At 40.7% G+C, this 16,056-nt stretch overlaps 1 protein-coding gene across 1 annotated transcript; it reads left to right on the top strand.

Annotated features, from left to right (window-relative positions):
• The first annotated feature begins 882 nt into the window (after positions 1-882).
• Positions 883-14,129, top strand: slc1a3a (solute carrier family 1 member 3a). Its single transcript, XM_070833431.1, has 9 exons — positions 883-1,173; positions 2,125-2,262; positions 8,575-8,779; positions 9,063-9,105; positions 9,656-9,924; positions 10,015-10,248; positions 10,541-10,735; positions 11,320-11,454; positions 12,108-14,129. The coding sequence occupies exons 1-9, from the start codon at positions 999-1,001 to the stop codon at positions 12,313-12,315; spliced, it is 1,602 nt and encodes a 533-aa protein (XP_070689532.1). The 5' UTR covers positions 883-998; the 3' UTR covers positions 12,316-14,129.
• The last annotated feature ends 1,927 nt before the right edge of the window (positions 14,130-16,056 follow it).

Raw genomic sequence — 16,056 nt, 5'->3', positions numbered from 1 at the left:
GGCACTAGTTTTTCTTCTACTATAGCACCGCCTCCATTCTCTCACTGGCTCTTTTCTTCCCTCTTACCCACCACTGCTCCCTCCTTTCCTTTCCCCTCCCCTCTTACTCTCCTCTTTCTCTCCTCCTTCTCCTCCTCATTGCTGGTTACTCACACCAACCAGCTCACAGCCGAAGAGTCCTTCTCTCTCCCTCACACTCTCCGAGCTTTAAACCAGAACCCCTTGAAAAACTGAGACATTTCTTCAAAGGAAGTTATTGCTCAAGTCTAAAGGTACAGAACAACTTCTATCTGCGTATTTTGATATTTAATATGTCTGCAAATGGATTTTACTGTTTGACCAGCAACTGTCTCTGTGCGTGCATGAGTGTGTGTGAGACTCGATCTGTGAATCATTGAACCGCCAACCAAAACTCCACACGTGTGTTGTAGTTACTCCACCAGTGTCTGTAGGGGGAAATGCATGCCTTCAGTTTTGAAGTTTTTATAATGCATTTTGGGGGTTTGCATGATTATTACTGTCACTACCGTCCCTTTTAAACATTTCAGGGCTATGGTTAGCCACTAACCCACTTAATATGTGCTGAATATTGTATATAGAGGTTTTAAGTGACAGTTTATAAGGAGTATAGGATATGTACTACCAACTAAGAGCACGACAGAGTGGTTGTCTACCATTCATGATTACTTTTTTCTGCTCAAATATCTAATCAATCAATCAATCAATCAAAATTTATTCATATAGCCCTTTCCAACAGCCCAAAGGGTGACCAAAGTGCTTCACAGATAAAAACCAAAGGAATGATTTTAAAAACAAAACATGTCTAACAATATGTCCTTCCGCCTCAATCAGGACACTTTTAACCAAGGGAGTGGTGTGGCCTCGAGGAACAGGAGCGGCAGGTTACGAGCAGCACCTTTAGGGTGTTCCTGGCACAATTAAAGAGAAGTTCAAGTTCCGACACATTCATAACTGATCTGAAGATTCAAGCGACAGCTATGACCCAGAGCAACGGGGAGAACCCACAGAGGAGCCAGAGTGGTTTCCGGGCACGGATCCACTCCCAATCACTGCAGGCAAGGAAGAAATTGCAGAACATCACCAAGGATGATGTGAAAGGATTCTTCATAAGGAATGCCTTTGTGATCTTAACCATCGCTGCTGTCATTATTGGTAAGTAGGACCTTTTTCCCCATATTAGAAACTTTTTAGTTACTGCAGTCTATTGGTAATTTGGCTGATTTGAAACAGGAGGTTATGGCAGAGACTTTGTTTTTTCCGTTCCTCTCCTCCCTCATGGATCACCTCACACCCCCCACATTTAAACTTTTAAAGAAGACGGCACTAGATTTTATGCATCACACAAATAATCCATTAATCTGATGTGACCAAAACCTCTGTGGCAGGACGGAAGAAGCAAAAGAATAGAAACAAACTCACCGGATGAGAGAGTAGCAGGACTCCAATGAACTCAGCAAACTGGCCTCTATCTGACCCTGTAGCTGACCCCTGACCCGTTGCCATTAACTTTTCGGTCTTGCTCAGTAGGAAGTGAACCAGGCCCACCCAACTCCTGCACATCTGCAGCCCTACTAGAGTTACACCACGCCAACACTTTTGGGTGATTGTTAAATCAGGGTCTTCACTTCAGGCTGCGGGGTCAGCCACCTGGGTCTGTTAGTGGATTTGTGCCGCAGTGGACAAACTGCTTGTTGTGAGAACAGACTTCACTGACACTGAAAGAACTTCTGCACATATTTACACAAGAAAAGTCTAATTAACTACCACAGCCGGAGTGGCAGTCACTGATATTCCAAAGACTCGAAATTGTACCTCTTTGACTTCTGCCAGCAAATGCTAATGATATCCTGTAAGTCATTGCACAATACAAGTATTCCCAGCAGTGATCATGCAATTACATTTCCACTGTTAATATAGCCCTGCTTCTCCCACATCATTCCTCAAAAAGCACTGAATTCTATTTTTGAAAATGGGAGTAAGCACAACACATTTTCTTACTCAGGCAGTCATGTGATAAACAGATGTTTCACCTTTCAGGTGTTATATTCTGGGACAGTAATAATAAAGATTTGATTTGCCCTCCACATCTGATCCTCATTGCAGGCATAATCCTGGGATTTGGCCTGCGGCCTTATAAGATGTCTTACCGTGAGGTGAAGTTCTTCTCTTTTCCTGGAGAACTGCTGATGAGAATGCTTCAGATGTTGGTGCTGCCCCTCCTGATTTCCAGTCTCATCACAGGTATGAACATTAGGCCTTTTTAGTGCCATCTGAACACCAAATGCTGCAGATGCATCTCCCACCAAATTGTACACACTTTTATTCATTTTATTATTAAATTACCTCTTACTCTTTTATTCTTTTGAAGAGTCCTACAGCACAGATTTTCTTTGTCGTCACTGGTAAACAAACTAAAATATTTCTCATACATATGAATCTAATAGAAACGGTTTACTAATTACATCAATAATATTAATAAATTCATGTCACAATGTTGCACACATACAATGCTTACGCACAGCACTCCTACATGGTCGCAACATCACTACGGTAAATTAAGTGTTAAGCTGTCACTGGCTATTTTTAGGTGTTTTGTACCTCAAATATCTAAAACAACCACACAGAGCACAGTGTGTAACAGTTTTGTTCTAAATGTATGTCAAAAAACTTAGTCACCACACTCAGCACTCTACTGCATAGGCCAATATCACAAAAATCCAAACATTCTCTCTTCTTTGCACATTTGCAGCATGTCTGTACACTTGTGTGCTCAGCATGGCTCTTTCACATGCTTTGGTAACATGGTAGCAACCCCCCCCCCCACCACCAGATAAAAACCAATCCACCCTCCTGTACTACTGTGCCCCCTGATACTATACCTCCTTTAGCCTCTTTGGCCACTCTCTGACTGTTTATTTGACAGTTTAGTTACATGTTTTGCAGGTAGCGTGTGTTTTCTTTGTAAAAAGTTCATACAGGCGACAATGGTATTCGTTAAGTGCGGCTGCACTGACCAACGTGTATCTCATGACTCAGGTGTTTGTTCAGCCAATGACGTTTGTTGGTTTTGGACCCAGCGGTGGAAGGGGTTAGGGTGACTTCATGAGCAAGAGAGACAGACACAGAAAGAGAGATATGTTTTGAACTTACAGCGCTGGTCTCAACCACAGGCTTGACCCATGATGTAATTGTCTTGATGCTGATACAACATAACCAAAGCAGACTCAACTTTATTGTGTTTTAATTTAAAAAGCAGTTCAGAGTTTATGGATTCCTTTGTGGTTTCAGTACAAATTGTGCCCTCTGCAGCTCACGTGTATTTGGGCCTAAAAAAACACAAACATATGACACTGAGGTTTTCAGTTCTAATCCAGGGACACAGTGACGTTTGATATGTCACTGTTGATAAGGTTGTTTTCTACCAGATGCAAAGGCCTGAGCAGAGCCTCCACGTGTTATGGAAGTTGAGGAAATGTGTAATCGTAGCACATGTGAATTTCCTAAAAACACTTGGCAGCAGTCCCGACTGACAAATGGAGGGGGCACATACTGAGACCAAATGTCCTGTCTCTGAGCAGTGATTGACAGGACAAGAAGCCAGTCTCCTGAAGGGATGACAGAGACACGTTGTCTGATAATAAACTGCTTTGTGCTGCAGCGGGGCGTAACATTAGCATCCTCTGACATCATGTCACATGACCGTAGCTACAACATGTGGAAACCAACAAAGAGTGCTGTTCTGTAGCTAAGTGAATATCCAAGTTATCAGATGCAATTTCGTCAGCTAAAAATCTATCATTGGAAAAGTCAGCCACTATAAAACTAGAAGTAACACACTTCTTGTCACCACACACAGCACTCTACTGCATAGGCCAATATCACAAAACAGATTTTTAAAAATTTTGTTTATTCCACCTCCTAGTAGGATTATTGTAATCAACCATTGATGTGAATATGTTTATTTTATCATTGCACAGTAATTTGGTTGTGTGGTTGATTTGGAAAGTCTGCACTAAATAAACCACAACAATAACACACTTAACATTTCTAGCAACAGCACTGGTTTTGATTTAAAACCCAAATGCAGCACATAGAAAGCAAATTCTATTATTATTATTATTTTTATTATTAATAATAATGATAATAATAATAGACTTTGGCACTAGTGATTCTTAAATCTTACAGTTTTCTGAACTGAGACTTGTATGCCCTATTTTTCATCCACTCACCAATGACAAGTTATCCCCATCATTGTTCTTTTCACTGCAAAGTTGAATGGACATCCTCATTGACAAGAAAGTATATACAGTACATCTCATGATATTTGACTATAAAGCTTCACACAATCACAATCTTCTTCACATCTTATTTTATTGTATTTCAACAGTACCTGTGAAGCTGTCATTGGCAGTCCGTCATAAATTTAGCAGAGTAGACGGAGGTCAGAGGTCACAGCAACAACAGCAACATAAAAGGCTTTTTATGACGCACATACACACCTGTACATTATCTTCTCTTGATCTTGAAGTGTTGAATATAACAGCTCTAAGCTCTATTTCTGGAGCAGCCATTGCTTTAAATACATGACTTGGAGAACAACCTTGAGAATAACATATTTTAGAGCATAGCGGCATCAGAGCTAAGCTTCTGTGACTTCTTTGGCTTTTTTTGTGGCTCCTACATGTGCAAACTGACTGCCATGCTCCAAAGGCTGAATTGTACCTCTGTGTGTTGCAGTTGAAAGGGACTTGCCTCTGAATTTGTATCCAGTCTAAAGGTGAGGTTGAATTGGGAAACAGAAAGTTTGAGCTGAGTTCAGGGGGGCCTTGGAAGGTAGGAAAAAAAGGAAGGCAAGACTAGTGGACAGACAGGCAGGAGAACCAAGGATCAGGGATTATGAGAAAGTGGCTTATGTGTTTGGATGAGAGAGTAAAAAAAAAGAGAGAGCAGATAACTGCAGAGTCCACACTGATCCTCTTCATCCATAACATTTCTCTCTATATCTCTCACTCATATAAACACACTTCAACTAACAACTCAACATGTGTTTGCTGCAAATCCATATTGTCTTCAGGCATTTCATTAAGTGGGCTGAGAGTCCACCACAGAGCATTTATAGGGCCAAGAAGGGGCTGAACAGGGAGAGGGGATGTGGGCCGTAAAAAAAAGGAGGAAAGGGAGGGTGATTGCGGAGGAGGTCCCAGGAAGGGGAGCTTGAATGTAGGAGGGGGGGCGGAGTCCAGGGAAAGACTAGGATGAGGAGTAAAGACAGGGGAAAAAATGGCAAGGAGGATGAAGGAAGGAGTTTCTGAGCTTTACTGACAATTTGTAAAAATATGCAAGTAGCTGGTAGTAAAATGTGAGGTGAAAGATCTCTCTCAGCAGAATGGTCCCCTGCAGCGATAAATTATCACACAGTCACACTATTATTGAAGGTGGTACAAGTGGAACTAGTTCAGTACTTCGGCTGAAATAAAAAAAAACATCATCTACTATGATTTTACTGCATTTATTTAATGCAAAACTGTATAGTATAACTATAGCCTTTAGAGAAATGTTCAGAATTGCAGAGAGTGGTCTAAAATATCATAATTTCCTGAAATGTAATGGAGTAGAAGTATAAAGTAAAAGATTGGGAATATTCAAAAGATAAAAACTGGCCTTGGCTGAGAATATGTTGCTGCTTTACTGGATTTGTAAAGTTACATTTTAGTATAAACTACAAAATGTTAATCATATCCTAAAAGTGAGAAAATATATAAAAAGGTAGCAAAGATTTTGCTTTGCTGGAGTTGGCTAGACATTCATGTCACTGTTGATTTATGGGCAACTAACAAGTTTTTTTGTAATCAGTTGTCAGAACAATGAAAAACAATCAACACATCTGAGAACCAATGAAAATTGATGATCAAGTTAGAATCAGATTCACCTCAAAACTTTTTAACTCCACAAACTGCCATGCAGAGATATTTTCTGACTGCAGGCCTTCAGTTAAAGTCTTGCTAGAGCTATGGAGTCACTCTTTGCCCAGCGTGTGTGGATGTTAATTGCCCCCTGGACCCACCTTCCCACAAAAGAAGGCCTACTCTTGTATTTGAGGAACATTCCCTAATATGAGAAAGAAAGTCATTCTCCCTGCTTTCCTTCAATCGTGGTTCTTTCTTTCTTTTGAAAGGATGGAATTGGTGAGGCTGCGTCCGTTGTTGCCTGGACAACAGGCTGGGGATCATTGTGTGCGTGCGGGGCTGACTAAGTCAACAAGTTTTCCCAGGGCTGTCAGAAAAGGAGTAGGTGGAGGGGTGGGGGGGGCATTTGGGAGGAAAATGATGGCAATGAAAGAGGATTGCAGCAATAAGATCAGCGTGTAAGAAAAAGAGGCAAAGAGGGGCGAGGGGGAGAGAAGGAAGAGCAGGGGAGAGGTATTAGGGGTCACCCTGAAACAAGAGCTGGTGATGGAGGGGTGGTAGAGAGAGGAGGGGAAGAATTTGGGAGAAGAGAATGAGGGAAGGAAGCATGAGGAGGTGGAGAAGAGGATCAAAAAGAACTGGATAAAAGCCTAAGTTCTGGGCATGTTGAGACAAGAGGAACAGAATGGGCCAAACACTCAGACACAAACACACACACACACACACACACACACACACACACACACACACACACACACACACATACACACACACACACACACATTTCAGTATGCACAATGTCAAACTGCCACATTTGAAAGGAACACATACATCTTCCATCACACAAAGCCTGCTTCAACTTGTACAGCTCTGAATGAAGATGAAGGTCCTAATAGGACACTTTGAAAATACAGCGTCACTGTCACATGTTTGTCTGTATCCTGTGGATGTATTTCTCTGAACCGTCCCACCACAAATTTTAGGTTATCCATCCATCCATCCATTGTCTATACCGCTTATCCATCAGGGTCGCGGGGGATTATGTGTAATTCAATTGTATCCAGCTTTCCTTGCAGGAATGTACAAATTACCAGGCGTGGAAGATCTGCTTGTCCTGGTTTCTTTGCAACATGCACATCATTTGTTTCTTCTGAATCCTGCTGTAACACATTTTCTCTGTCTAATGCTGGTCTGTGTCGCTGTGCTGTGTTTTTCTCAGCTTCTTTCCACGCTGTGCCCTTGGCTGGATATGCCTCATACTTCATACAGTTTCCGTACCAACTGACATGTCTGTCTGCTCTTTGTGTTCACAACAAACTTGCGTCACACTTGGATGCCTGCAGCACTATTGTATGATCTGATAAACGACAGTGGTGCGAATGATGCCAACTTTTGAAACTTAGGTGAAACTTTTCACCCCTGCAGCCTTAATGTGGAATATGTTATCTATGTATGAATATTCAGTGTGTAAACAGATTTTGTAGCTCTTTCCCTGGGTGCTCTGCAGTAGGTGTTGTTTTCCCACCCGTAAAGGTCAGACTCAGATTGTGTTTCTGGCCGCTCTTTGTTGTCACAGATAGTTCGGCAGATAATCCACATGGATGTATTCCACCCATAATTACAGCACCTTTTCCCAGGCTAGCTGTTTGCTCACAGGGACAGAAATTAGTGGCACATAAATGCAAGCTGATGACTCAAGGGGCAGCGTGACTAAAGATGATATGGATGTTTTTTCCCATATACAAAAACAGCAATTAAGATTGTACCTCAATACTAAATATGCCTTCACTTCATATACATATATATATATATATATATATATGTATATATATATGTATGTATGTATGTATTTGATTATTTGTTTAAATTTCGTTTAGCAACATTTACCAGTGGGCAGCATGGTGGTGCTGTTAGCACTGTTGCCTCACAGCAAGAAGGTCCCAGGTTCGAATCCCGGTTTGAATCCGGGGTGTTTCTGTGTGGAGTTTGCATGTTCTCCCCATGCTAGCGTAGGTTCTCTCCGGGTACTCCGGCTTCCTCCCACAATCCAAAGACATGCACATTAGGTTAATTGGTAACTCTAAATTGCCCGTAGGTGTGAGAGTGAGAGTGAAAAGTTGTCTGTCTGTCTCTATCTCTGTATGTGGCCCTGCCATTGGCTGGCGACCAGTCCAGGGTGTACCCCGCCTCTCGCCCGAAGTCAGCTGGGATAGGCTCCAGCTCCCCCCGCGACCCTGACGGATAAGCGGTATAGAAAATGGATGGATGGATGGAACATTTACCAGTGCATGTCACTGAAAGCGAATTGTGCGTGACTGTAAAGCAAATGAATGACTGAAACTAGGCTGCTAGTGCAACTGTAAGTCAGTAGAAGTAAATGGTTCACACACTGCTCGGTGACTGTTACTGTATTTTATTAACATGATGCCACATATAGCTGCTTGCAGCACAACATGTTCAGGATGCGTTGCTGCGCTGCTGCTCCCTCTACAGGAGCTGTTTGGAACTCCTACAGCTTGGGGGTATGCCTCTGATATTATGACTAAGAATGCAGCTACCTGTAGATAAATACTCTTTTGAGATACTCTTTGACTGATAAACTCTGTAGTGCTGATATGCATTGATCTATATGATTTCTCCTTTTCAGGTATGGCCGCTCTGGACAGCCGTGCTTCTGGTAAAATGGGTATGAGGGCGGTGGTCTACTACACCACCACTACCATCATTGCTGTGTTCATTGGTATCGTCACGGTGCTCATTATCCACCCTGGAAAAGGATCAAAGGATGAGTTCACCAAGCGGCAGCAGATAGAGCAGATCAGCACCGCTGATGCCTTCCTGGACCTTATCCGGTACCCCCACACACACATTCACACACTATCAATAACCAAACACACTCTGAGAGCACTCCAGTACAGTGACTCCGTCAGCAAATATTATTTCATCAGAATAATTCATAATCTCTCATTTATTGCCCTCTCCGATCACTCAGATTCAAACTGTTCAAACTGTAAGAAGGACTTAGAAGTTCTGTAATATTTATAGATTTGAATATTGTCTGCTTTTTTTTTTAGCAGTGCCATTTGTAATTTGTCAGTCCTAAAAGAAATCTTCCTCCTTTGTTGTGTTTTCTAGAAACATGTTTCCTCCTAACCTTGTGGAGGCTTGTACCAAACAGGTAACCCTCCCACTGTATCCTCTCTCTGTCTGTGCTGCAGATACATTAAATGTTTTATTCCTTTACTGCCTCACTTAAGCATATCATCATCAGTACGCTTAATTAGCTATGCCAATCTCCGCTCATACTTCCAACATAAACATTGTATAAACGGGATTTACAGGAACTGTTTCAGACAGAGATGGGCACCTAATGATCCAGTAATTCTTAGCCGCACATACTTAGACATGTCTCAGCCCCGTCTCACTTTCTCACTTTCACTTCCTCATTCTAGCACATTTTAGGCAGTTGGAAGTAGTCTGGTGGGATTGAGAAATTTAGTTTTTTCACATAGGCCCTATGGGAACTCATAGGCGCAAACATATAACTGCATTCTGAAATGCTCATTGAATGTTTTATTGTATTGTATTTTGGCCCAGAAATGTTTTGGTATTTTGGAGACCCATTTCAGTGACGCAAAACTTCAAATGTTATTCTTGAATAGAAGCATTTATAAAATGTTATTGCCCCAGGTATTCATCACTGTTTAACCTTGTTTTTTAAAATCCAGTTCAAGACGCAGTATGCCAAGAGAGTAATCCAGGTGAAGATGACAGTGAATGACACGATATTCACAGTCAATGGCAGCCAGGTGGTAAGCAGGGAGGAGATGATCCCAGTGCCAGGGGCGGTGAATGGAGTCAATGCTCTGGGCCTGGTGGTGTTCTCCATGTGCTTCGGTCTGATCATCGGGGGCATGAAGGAACAGGGACAGCCCCTCAGGGACTTCTTTGACTGCCTCAATGAAGCCATTATGAGGCTGGTCGCCATAATCATGTGGTAAGTACCAGGGCTGATGGATGGATAGAGTTAATGGAGCGACTCAGATCATTCGGTTACAAATTCACAATAACACTCATCGATCCTCAGGTACGCCCCTATTGGTATCCTGTTCCTGATAGCCGGTAAGATAGTGGAGATGGACGACATCTCCACCATGGGTGGCCAGCTGGGAATGTACACAGTGAGTGTCATGTGTGGCCTGCTCATCCATGGCATCTTTGTCCTGCCAACACTATACTTCATTATCACCAGAAAGAACCCCTTCGTTTTCATTGCTGGGCTGCTGCAGGCACTCATCACTGCCCTGGGAACATCCTCTAGGTATGCAGCTGATTTAAATGTTAAAAAAATGTAAGGCCAAATCACAATCTCATAGACTGATGAGACAAGCCAAGGTCAAAGTAGAATGCATTGTTATTCTCTCATATACAACACTACAATAGTAATAGTTATAGCAACCAGCAAACCAGACCCACTGTAATCCAGCAACCTACTGTCATTTCTAGGAGACTGGGTTCATTTTCTTTCTTATGTCTCTATTGTGCTGTTTTTTTCACTCTCTCTCTCTGTCTCTGTCTCCCCTCCCTCTCCCTCTCCCTCTATCCTCTCTCAGTTCTGCCACATTGCCCATCACTTTTAAATGCCTGGAGGAAAACAACAATGTGGACAAGCGCGTGACCCGTTTCGTGCTCCCTGTCGGCGCCACCATAAACATGGATGGCACAGCCCTATATGAAGCCCTGGCAGCCATCTTTATCGCTCAGGTCAACGATTATGACCTTAACTTCGGACAGATTCTCACCATCAGGTGTGTGATACACAGAACACACACATTCATCAATAATGACATTCATTCAGTTTTTATCTTTATAGTTGTAACATCTAATCCAACATATTTTTGCACTCTTTGGAAAAACCCAAAAGAATTTGACTGAGTGAACTTTGCCTGTTCTCGATTTTGGATACAGAATATGAGAATATTTCTATTGTAAGATCTCTTCCATTATGGCTACACTAATTTTACTAAATGGTACTTGAGGCAAGAGAAGCATGTCCAAACCACAAAACCACAGATCATAGCTTTTTTAATTACTTTCTAGCCGCTGTTTGACTTGGGGCTAGATGTTGAGATTCTATTTCAGCTGAGGAACTGAATTTAAGATTCAAGATTCAAAGCGTTTATTATCATGTGTACAGTGCAGAAACGGGTTTCCCTGTACAACGAAAATCTTACTTTGCCATCCACACTGAATGCCCTCTTCAATGCTATTACCATGGAATGATTGAGAGGTCAATGCTCGGACATGTCTGTAACAGCTGCACCTACGATGAATGATTTCTAGACAATTAAAATTTCTCTCTCTCTGCCTTTTTTGCATGTTTTTCTATCAGTATCACAGCCACGGCAGCCAGTATTGGAGCAGCTGGGATCCCTCAGGCGGGACTGGTAACCATGGTGATAGTGCTAACATCTGTAGGCCTGCCCACTGATGACATATCACTCATCATTGCCGTTGATTGGCTCCTGTAAGTATTTGGCTATATGACACCTTAGAAAATTAGTTATTAACTGAAATGCAAAAGTCAATAAAAAAAAAACATGATCTAGTCAAGATTTTTCCTCAAGTAGCACCGGAAAGAAATGACGAAGGTTTAATTATAAGGAGTATATAAGTATAGTGAGGGATGAATTCAATCAAGTTCCACCCAGGGGAATGTCAGTGGTTAACACTGGTGTGATGTACGCGGATTACACGCCAGCTTCCAGAGACACTCCCCTCACATTCCACGTCCCTCAGTCCATCTGGTTTTTATTCGTCTAACCCCAGTGCAATGCCCCACTCCTTGGCTGCCTGGAACAATTAAAGTCATGCTTCCTGTTTTGTAATTATATCTTTTATGTACATATGTTTACAGACACTCCGCATGGAAGTTATTTGCAATGTCTCAGACGGAATTGCTCATTATTCATTCTTGTCTTCTTCAGTGTTTTTATCTTGTTTTTTGTTTGTCCTCTGTTTTTTATTGTCTTGTTTTTTGCCTTGCCTTGTCTTGTTTTGTCTCAGCTTGTCTCGTTTTATTTTGTTTTGTCCTCTCGTGTTTCATCGCATCTCCTATTGCTTTGTCTTCTCTCTCCACTCCACACTCCCTGTCCTCACCTGTTCTCTGTCTCTCCTCAGGGACCGATTGCGCACCACCACTAATGTCCTCGGAGACTCCATTGGCGCAGGTATAGTCGAGCACCTGTCTCGCCACGAGTTGCAGAGAAAGGACCCCGAGGTGGCCAACTCAGTGGTGGAGGAGGCAGACAAGAAATCGTACCAGCTCATCTGCCAGGAGAATGAGTATGAGAACGAGAGGCGCGTTGACAGCGAGACCAAGATGTAGCTCAGGGCGAGATTTCTGTCTGAGATTCTTAGGAAAAACATTGTACTGCATTGAACCACTTTCTCAATTAAGCTCTTCCTGATTTGTAACCCTTCCTTTGCAAAGGAGAGGTGCAAATTAAATTGTTCTACAGCTAGAATATATCTCAGCCAAGATGAGTTCCACTAATGTGCTCGGGTGTGGGCTTTCCTGACGCATTGTAAACTTGAAATGGTTCACTGTTACATTGTTTTTCTGAGGGTTTGTGCTATAATGCTTCCTAAGAGTACTATATGTATCTGCCATAGAATGGCACCTGTTTACTATTAAGAATGAACTACCCTCCAGCCTGGTGGTCTGTGGCCTGTATGCCAAATCCAACTGCTCTCAGAGCTGTGATGACTGATCTCACCCACTAGAGGTGGGTGTTGCTGTGTGTCCTCACACCACAGCAGCAGATTACAGCTCTCACTTACACAGACTTTTTTTGGCTTTAAAGTAGGTGCTTTTGTTTTGTCTGGGTGATGTTCAATATGGTAAATGTAAGTGAAATGGTGGTAAAAAATCTATCTGGAGATGGATGTGAAAAGTGTTGGATATCATGCATATACAGGGGTGACCAGGCCCACTTGTTTGGGGGAAAAAGGGCTGTCTATTTACGAACTTGTGTACAGAGATTAGTAGCTTTATTTTCTATGATTTGGTGTACATACTTCAACTGAATGAATGAATGAATAACGTCATTTACCTTAAGCCACACATGTGTTTGTCTTCTAACTGTCCAAACCAGTAAGTGCTCTTCTTTTGCAACAAATATTCCTGAAATCTATCATTACAATCATTAAGACTCACAAACCAAAAACACTCAGAAATGGTTTTACCTAATTTGCTCAGCTGAGAATTTGAGCTGTGATCAAATCAGAATTTTTAGCCATTATATTTCAACCAAAAAAAAAATCCACCAAAAATCTTTTCTGAAATTTCTGAACAATTTGATTCAGTCATACCCACCTATAGCCAAATAAATCACTAACCTGCACAATAATACAGCACTGTTACAATAGGAGGATTTTTTATTGTTTCTAATGGTGATTGTGACGTAGTTCCTCTAACATGGGCATGAAACTAAAAATGATTTGTTTGAAAGATTTGTCTGTCAGTATGAAATATTGGTTATGTATTAAAATAGTAAACTTATAGTCAGGGATATATAATTTTTCTAGACTACACGTGAGTCTAGTCTCTTGTCAATTCAGCTGTCTTTAGATAATAAAATGTAAGCCTTATGTCATTTGATTTAATATGGATGCATGCTGTAAAGTCATGAATTTTACTAAATTCCCCATCTTTCATTTTTAGTAGCTGGAATTTGTAAGTGCCGTTTTGCATCCGAGCTAATTTAGTATATTTGAGAAATGTAACATTTACGTAGCAAGTGTTTTGTATAGAAGATTCCTCTGAATATACTATGCTCGTGTAGAGAAATATACATAAATGAGTAAATTAATTGTAGATTTGAGTTGTAAAAGGTTACCTGTGGATTGCGTGTGTAAAAATGCTGTAACCGTGCTCTTATCACACCCAATGACCAAACTAACAGTCCCTCTTGTTCACTTTACAAATGCAAAATTGGCTGATTGAAAGGACCAAATGTTTTTCTTTGCGCACTTGAAGAAATGGAATAGTTCATTTGTTTACAGTTGCTAGTGTCTCCCCTGATATGACTGTTTTCTCTCATGAATTTGCGTGTGAGGGCACACATGAAAAACACGTGATTGAACTGAATTGAATAGTTGTACTTTTATCTTGCATGCAGTTTTTTTTAATAAAAATGAAACCAGTGGTCGAGTTTTTATCACTTTTATCAACATTTTTATGAACGCCTGAGAGGCCAAATATGTAATTTGTACGTGTGTTAACTAGATGTTAAAATGTTTTAAACGTTGTGTAACTAGTTTGCAGCCATTATGAAGCAGCTGCCTTGGAACTACCTATAGCTGCTGTCATGCACTGATGTTGAATAGCGTAATGAATGTAGGTGGAGGCAGTATCTTGCTCAGGGTGACATTAGTGGTAGTTGGTGCTGGAGAGAAGAGCATTTCTCATTTTCCACCACCAACCCTGACAGCCATCGTTGGAGGAACCCTCCTCTATACAACCTTGTTCATGCTACTGCCTCTCTAACAAACTCAAAACAGTCCATCAAATTTAACAAATGCCAATGCTGACACCTTGAGGTCAAACAATGATTTGAACACCTTCAAAATGCTTTGCACTGCCTGACAAAAATAGTCTGTATATCTGACAGACGCAGCTCACTGAAGACCCAGGGTATTTGTTATGCACTGAGCACGTTAAACACATATGTCATATTTTTCACATGAGATCTTGCTGCTGGCACATGTTGAGATATTCTACCAATTTACATGATTATCCCTTGTCCTCATAAGTACTTGCCTCATCTAAGTCTTTGCTCTAATTTTAAACTCTAAATGTAAAGAAATGTACCCCCCCATACCTCAAACATTTGAGGTACTTGTACCTTCTTTTCATGGTACTTTAAACCTCTACTCCATTTTAGTAAAAAAGTAAAATATTTTATAAATAAAACTGAATTAGTCTTTTAAACAATTAAGTGATTCACAGAAAAAGGTAGGTATTTAGATTATTTAAGAAAAATAATAATAATGTTATGCCCCCAGCTTTTCAAATGTGAGGAGTTGCTACTTTTGTTTTGATTATTTTAATCTATATTTAAAAGTTTTGAATTTTGTGGTTGGACAAAATAAGCCTTGTGAAGGTGTCACATTTAATGAGATTAAATGAATCCATAATCAAAATAATCATTAGTTGCACTCCTATTCAAAACAGTGATAAATTAAATTAAACTATAAGATGCTGCTTTTACACTGATGCATCAGTAATAATGATGCAATGATATAACATAGTGTGTTAAAGTCAGGGGATATTTTATATAATGAATACATTTAGTCTGAAGACTTCGTCCACCAGAGGTGATACCATTTACCAAGAGTCTCAGTTGAGTACAAATTTAAGGTAATTGTACTATATGATTCCTATTTAGATATATTATATTTCAACTCGCCTTCATTTAATGTTGTACTTTTAACTCCACTGTATTTACACAACAGCTAGTAACTAGTTACCTGGTAGATTAAGATTAGATTTAAAATAGTATACAATATTATGAATAGTTTCATTTATTATTGCAGTTACAATTACCCCCAATTTAAGATGCCACAACGTTAAAGTGCTGCTTGTTATGTTTTATTATTATATCAATAATAATCCAATCACACTTTTAATCTGAAAAATTAGTATTTTTACTTTAAATATATGTTCCTAATATAGGACTTGTGCTTGAAGTTTTTAAATAGTAACATTATTACCTCACATAGGTAGAGGATCTGAGTACTTCTTCCACCACAGCACACATAACATGAAGTACTGTCATTTATAATGGAATGCAATACAAGTGTTTAGTGTATGTTTACATATTTGTTAAATATTCATGTATGCCAGAGCCCCCCGTGTGACAGAAACAATACTTGTGGCTGTTTCATCACCAGGAAATGTAATAATGATCTGTTATTTTTATTCCTTTATGTTTTAACAGCGTTTACAGCTGGCTGTACTGTACTACTGTGGAGGGCCAGAGGAGCTGAGCTTGTCTTGCAGCGCGGTCTAGCGGCTCCAACTCGAAATGTTGCATGGCATTTTGTTTGGCGCCGATGGAGGGAG

This window comes from Pempheris klunzingeri, chromosome 7 (assembly GCF_042242105.1).
Source record: "Pempheris klunzingeri isolate RE-2024b chromosome 7, fPemKlu1.hap1, whole genome shotgun sequence".
Taxonomy (NCBI): Eukaryota; Metazoa; Chordata; class Actinopteri; order Acropomatiformes; family Pempheridae; genus Pempheris; species Pempheris klunzingeri.
Note: the sequence above shows the minus strand (reverse complement) of the source record. Positions and strands in the feature narration are given on the sequence as shown.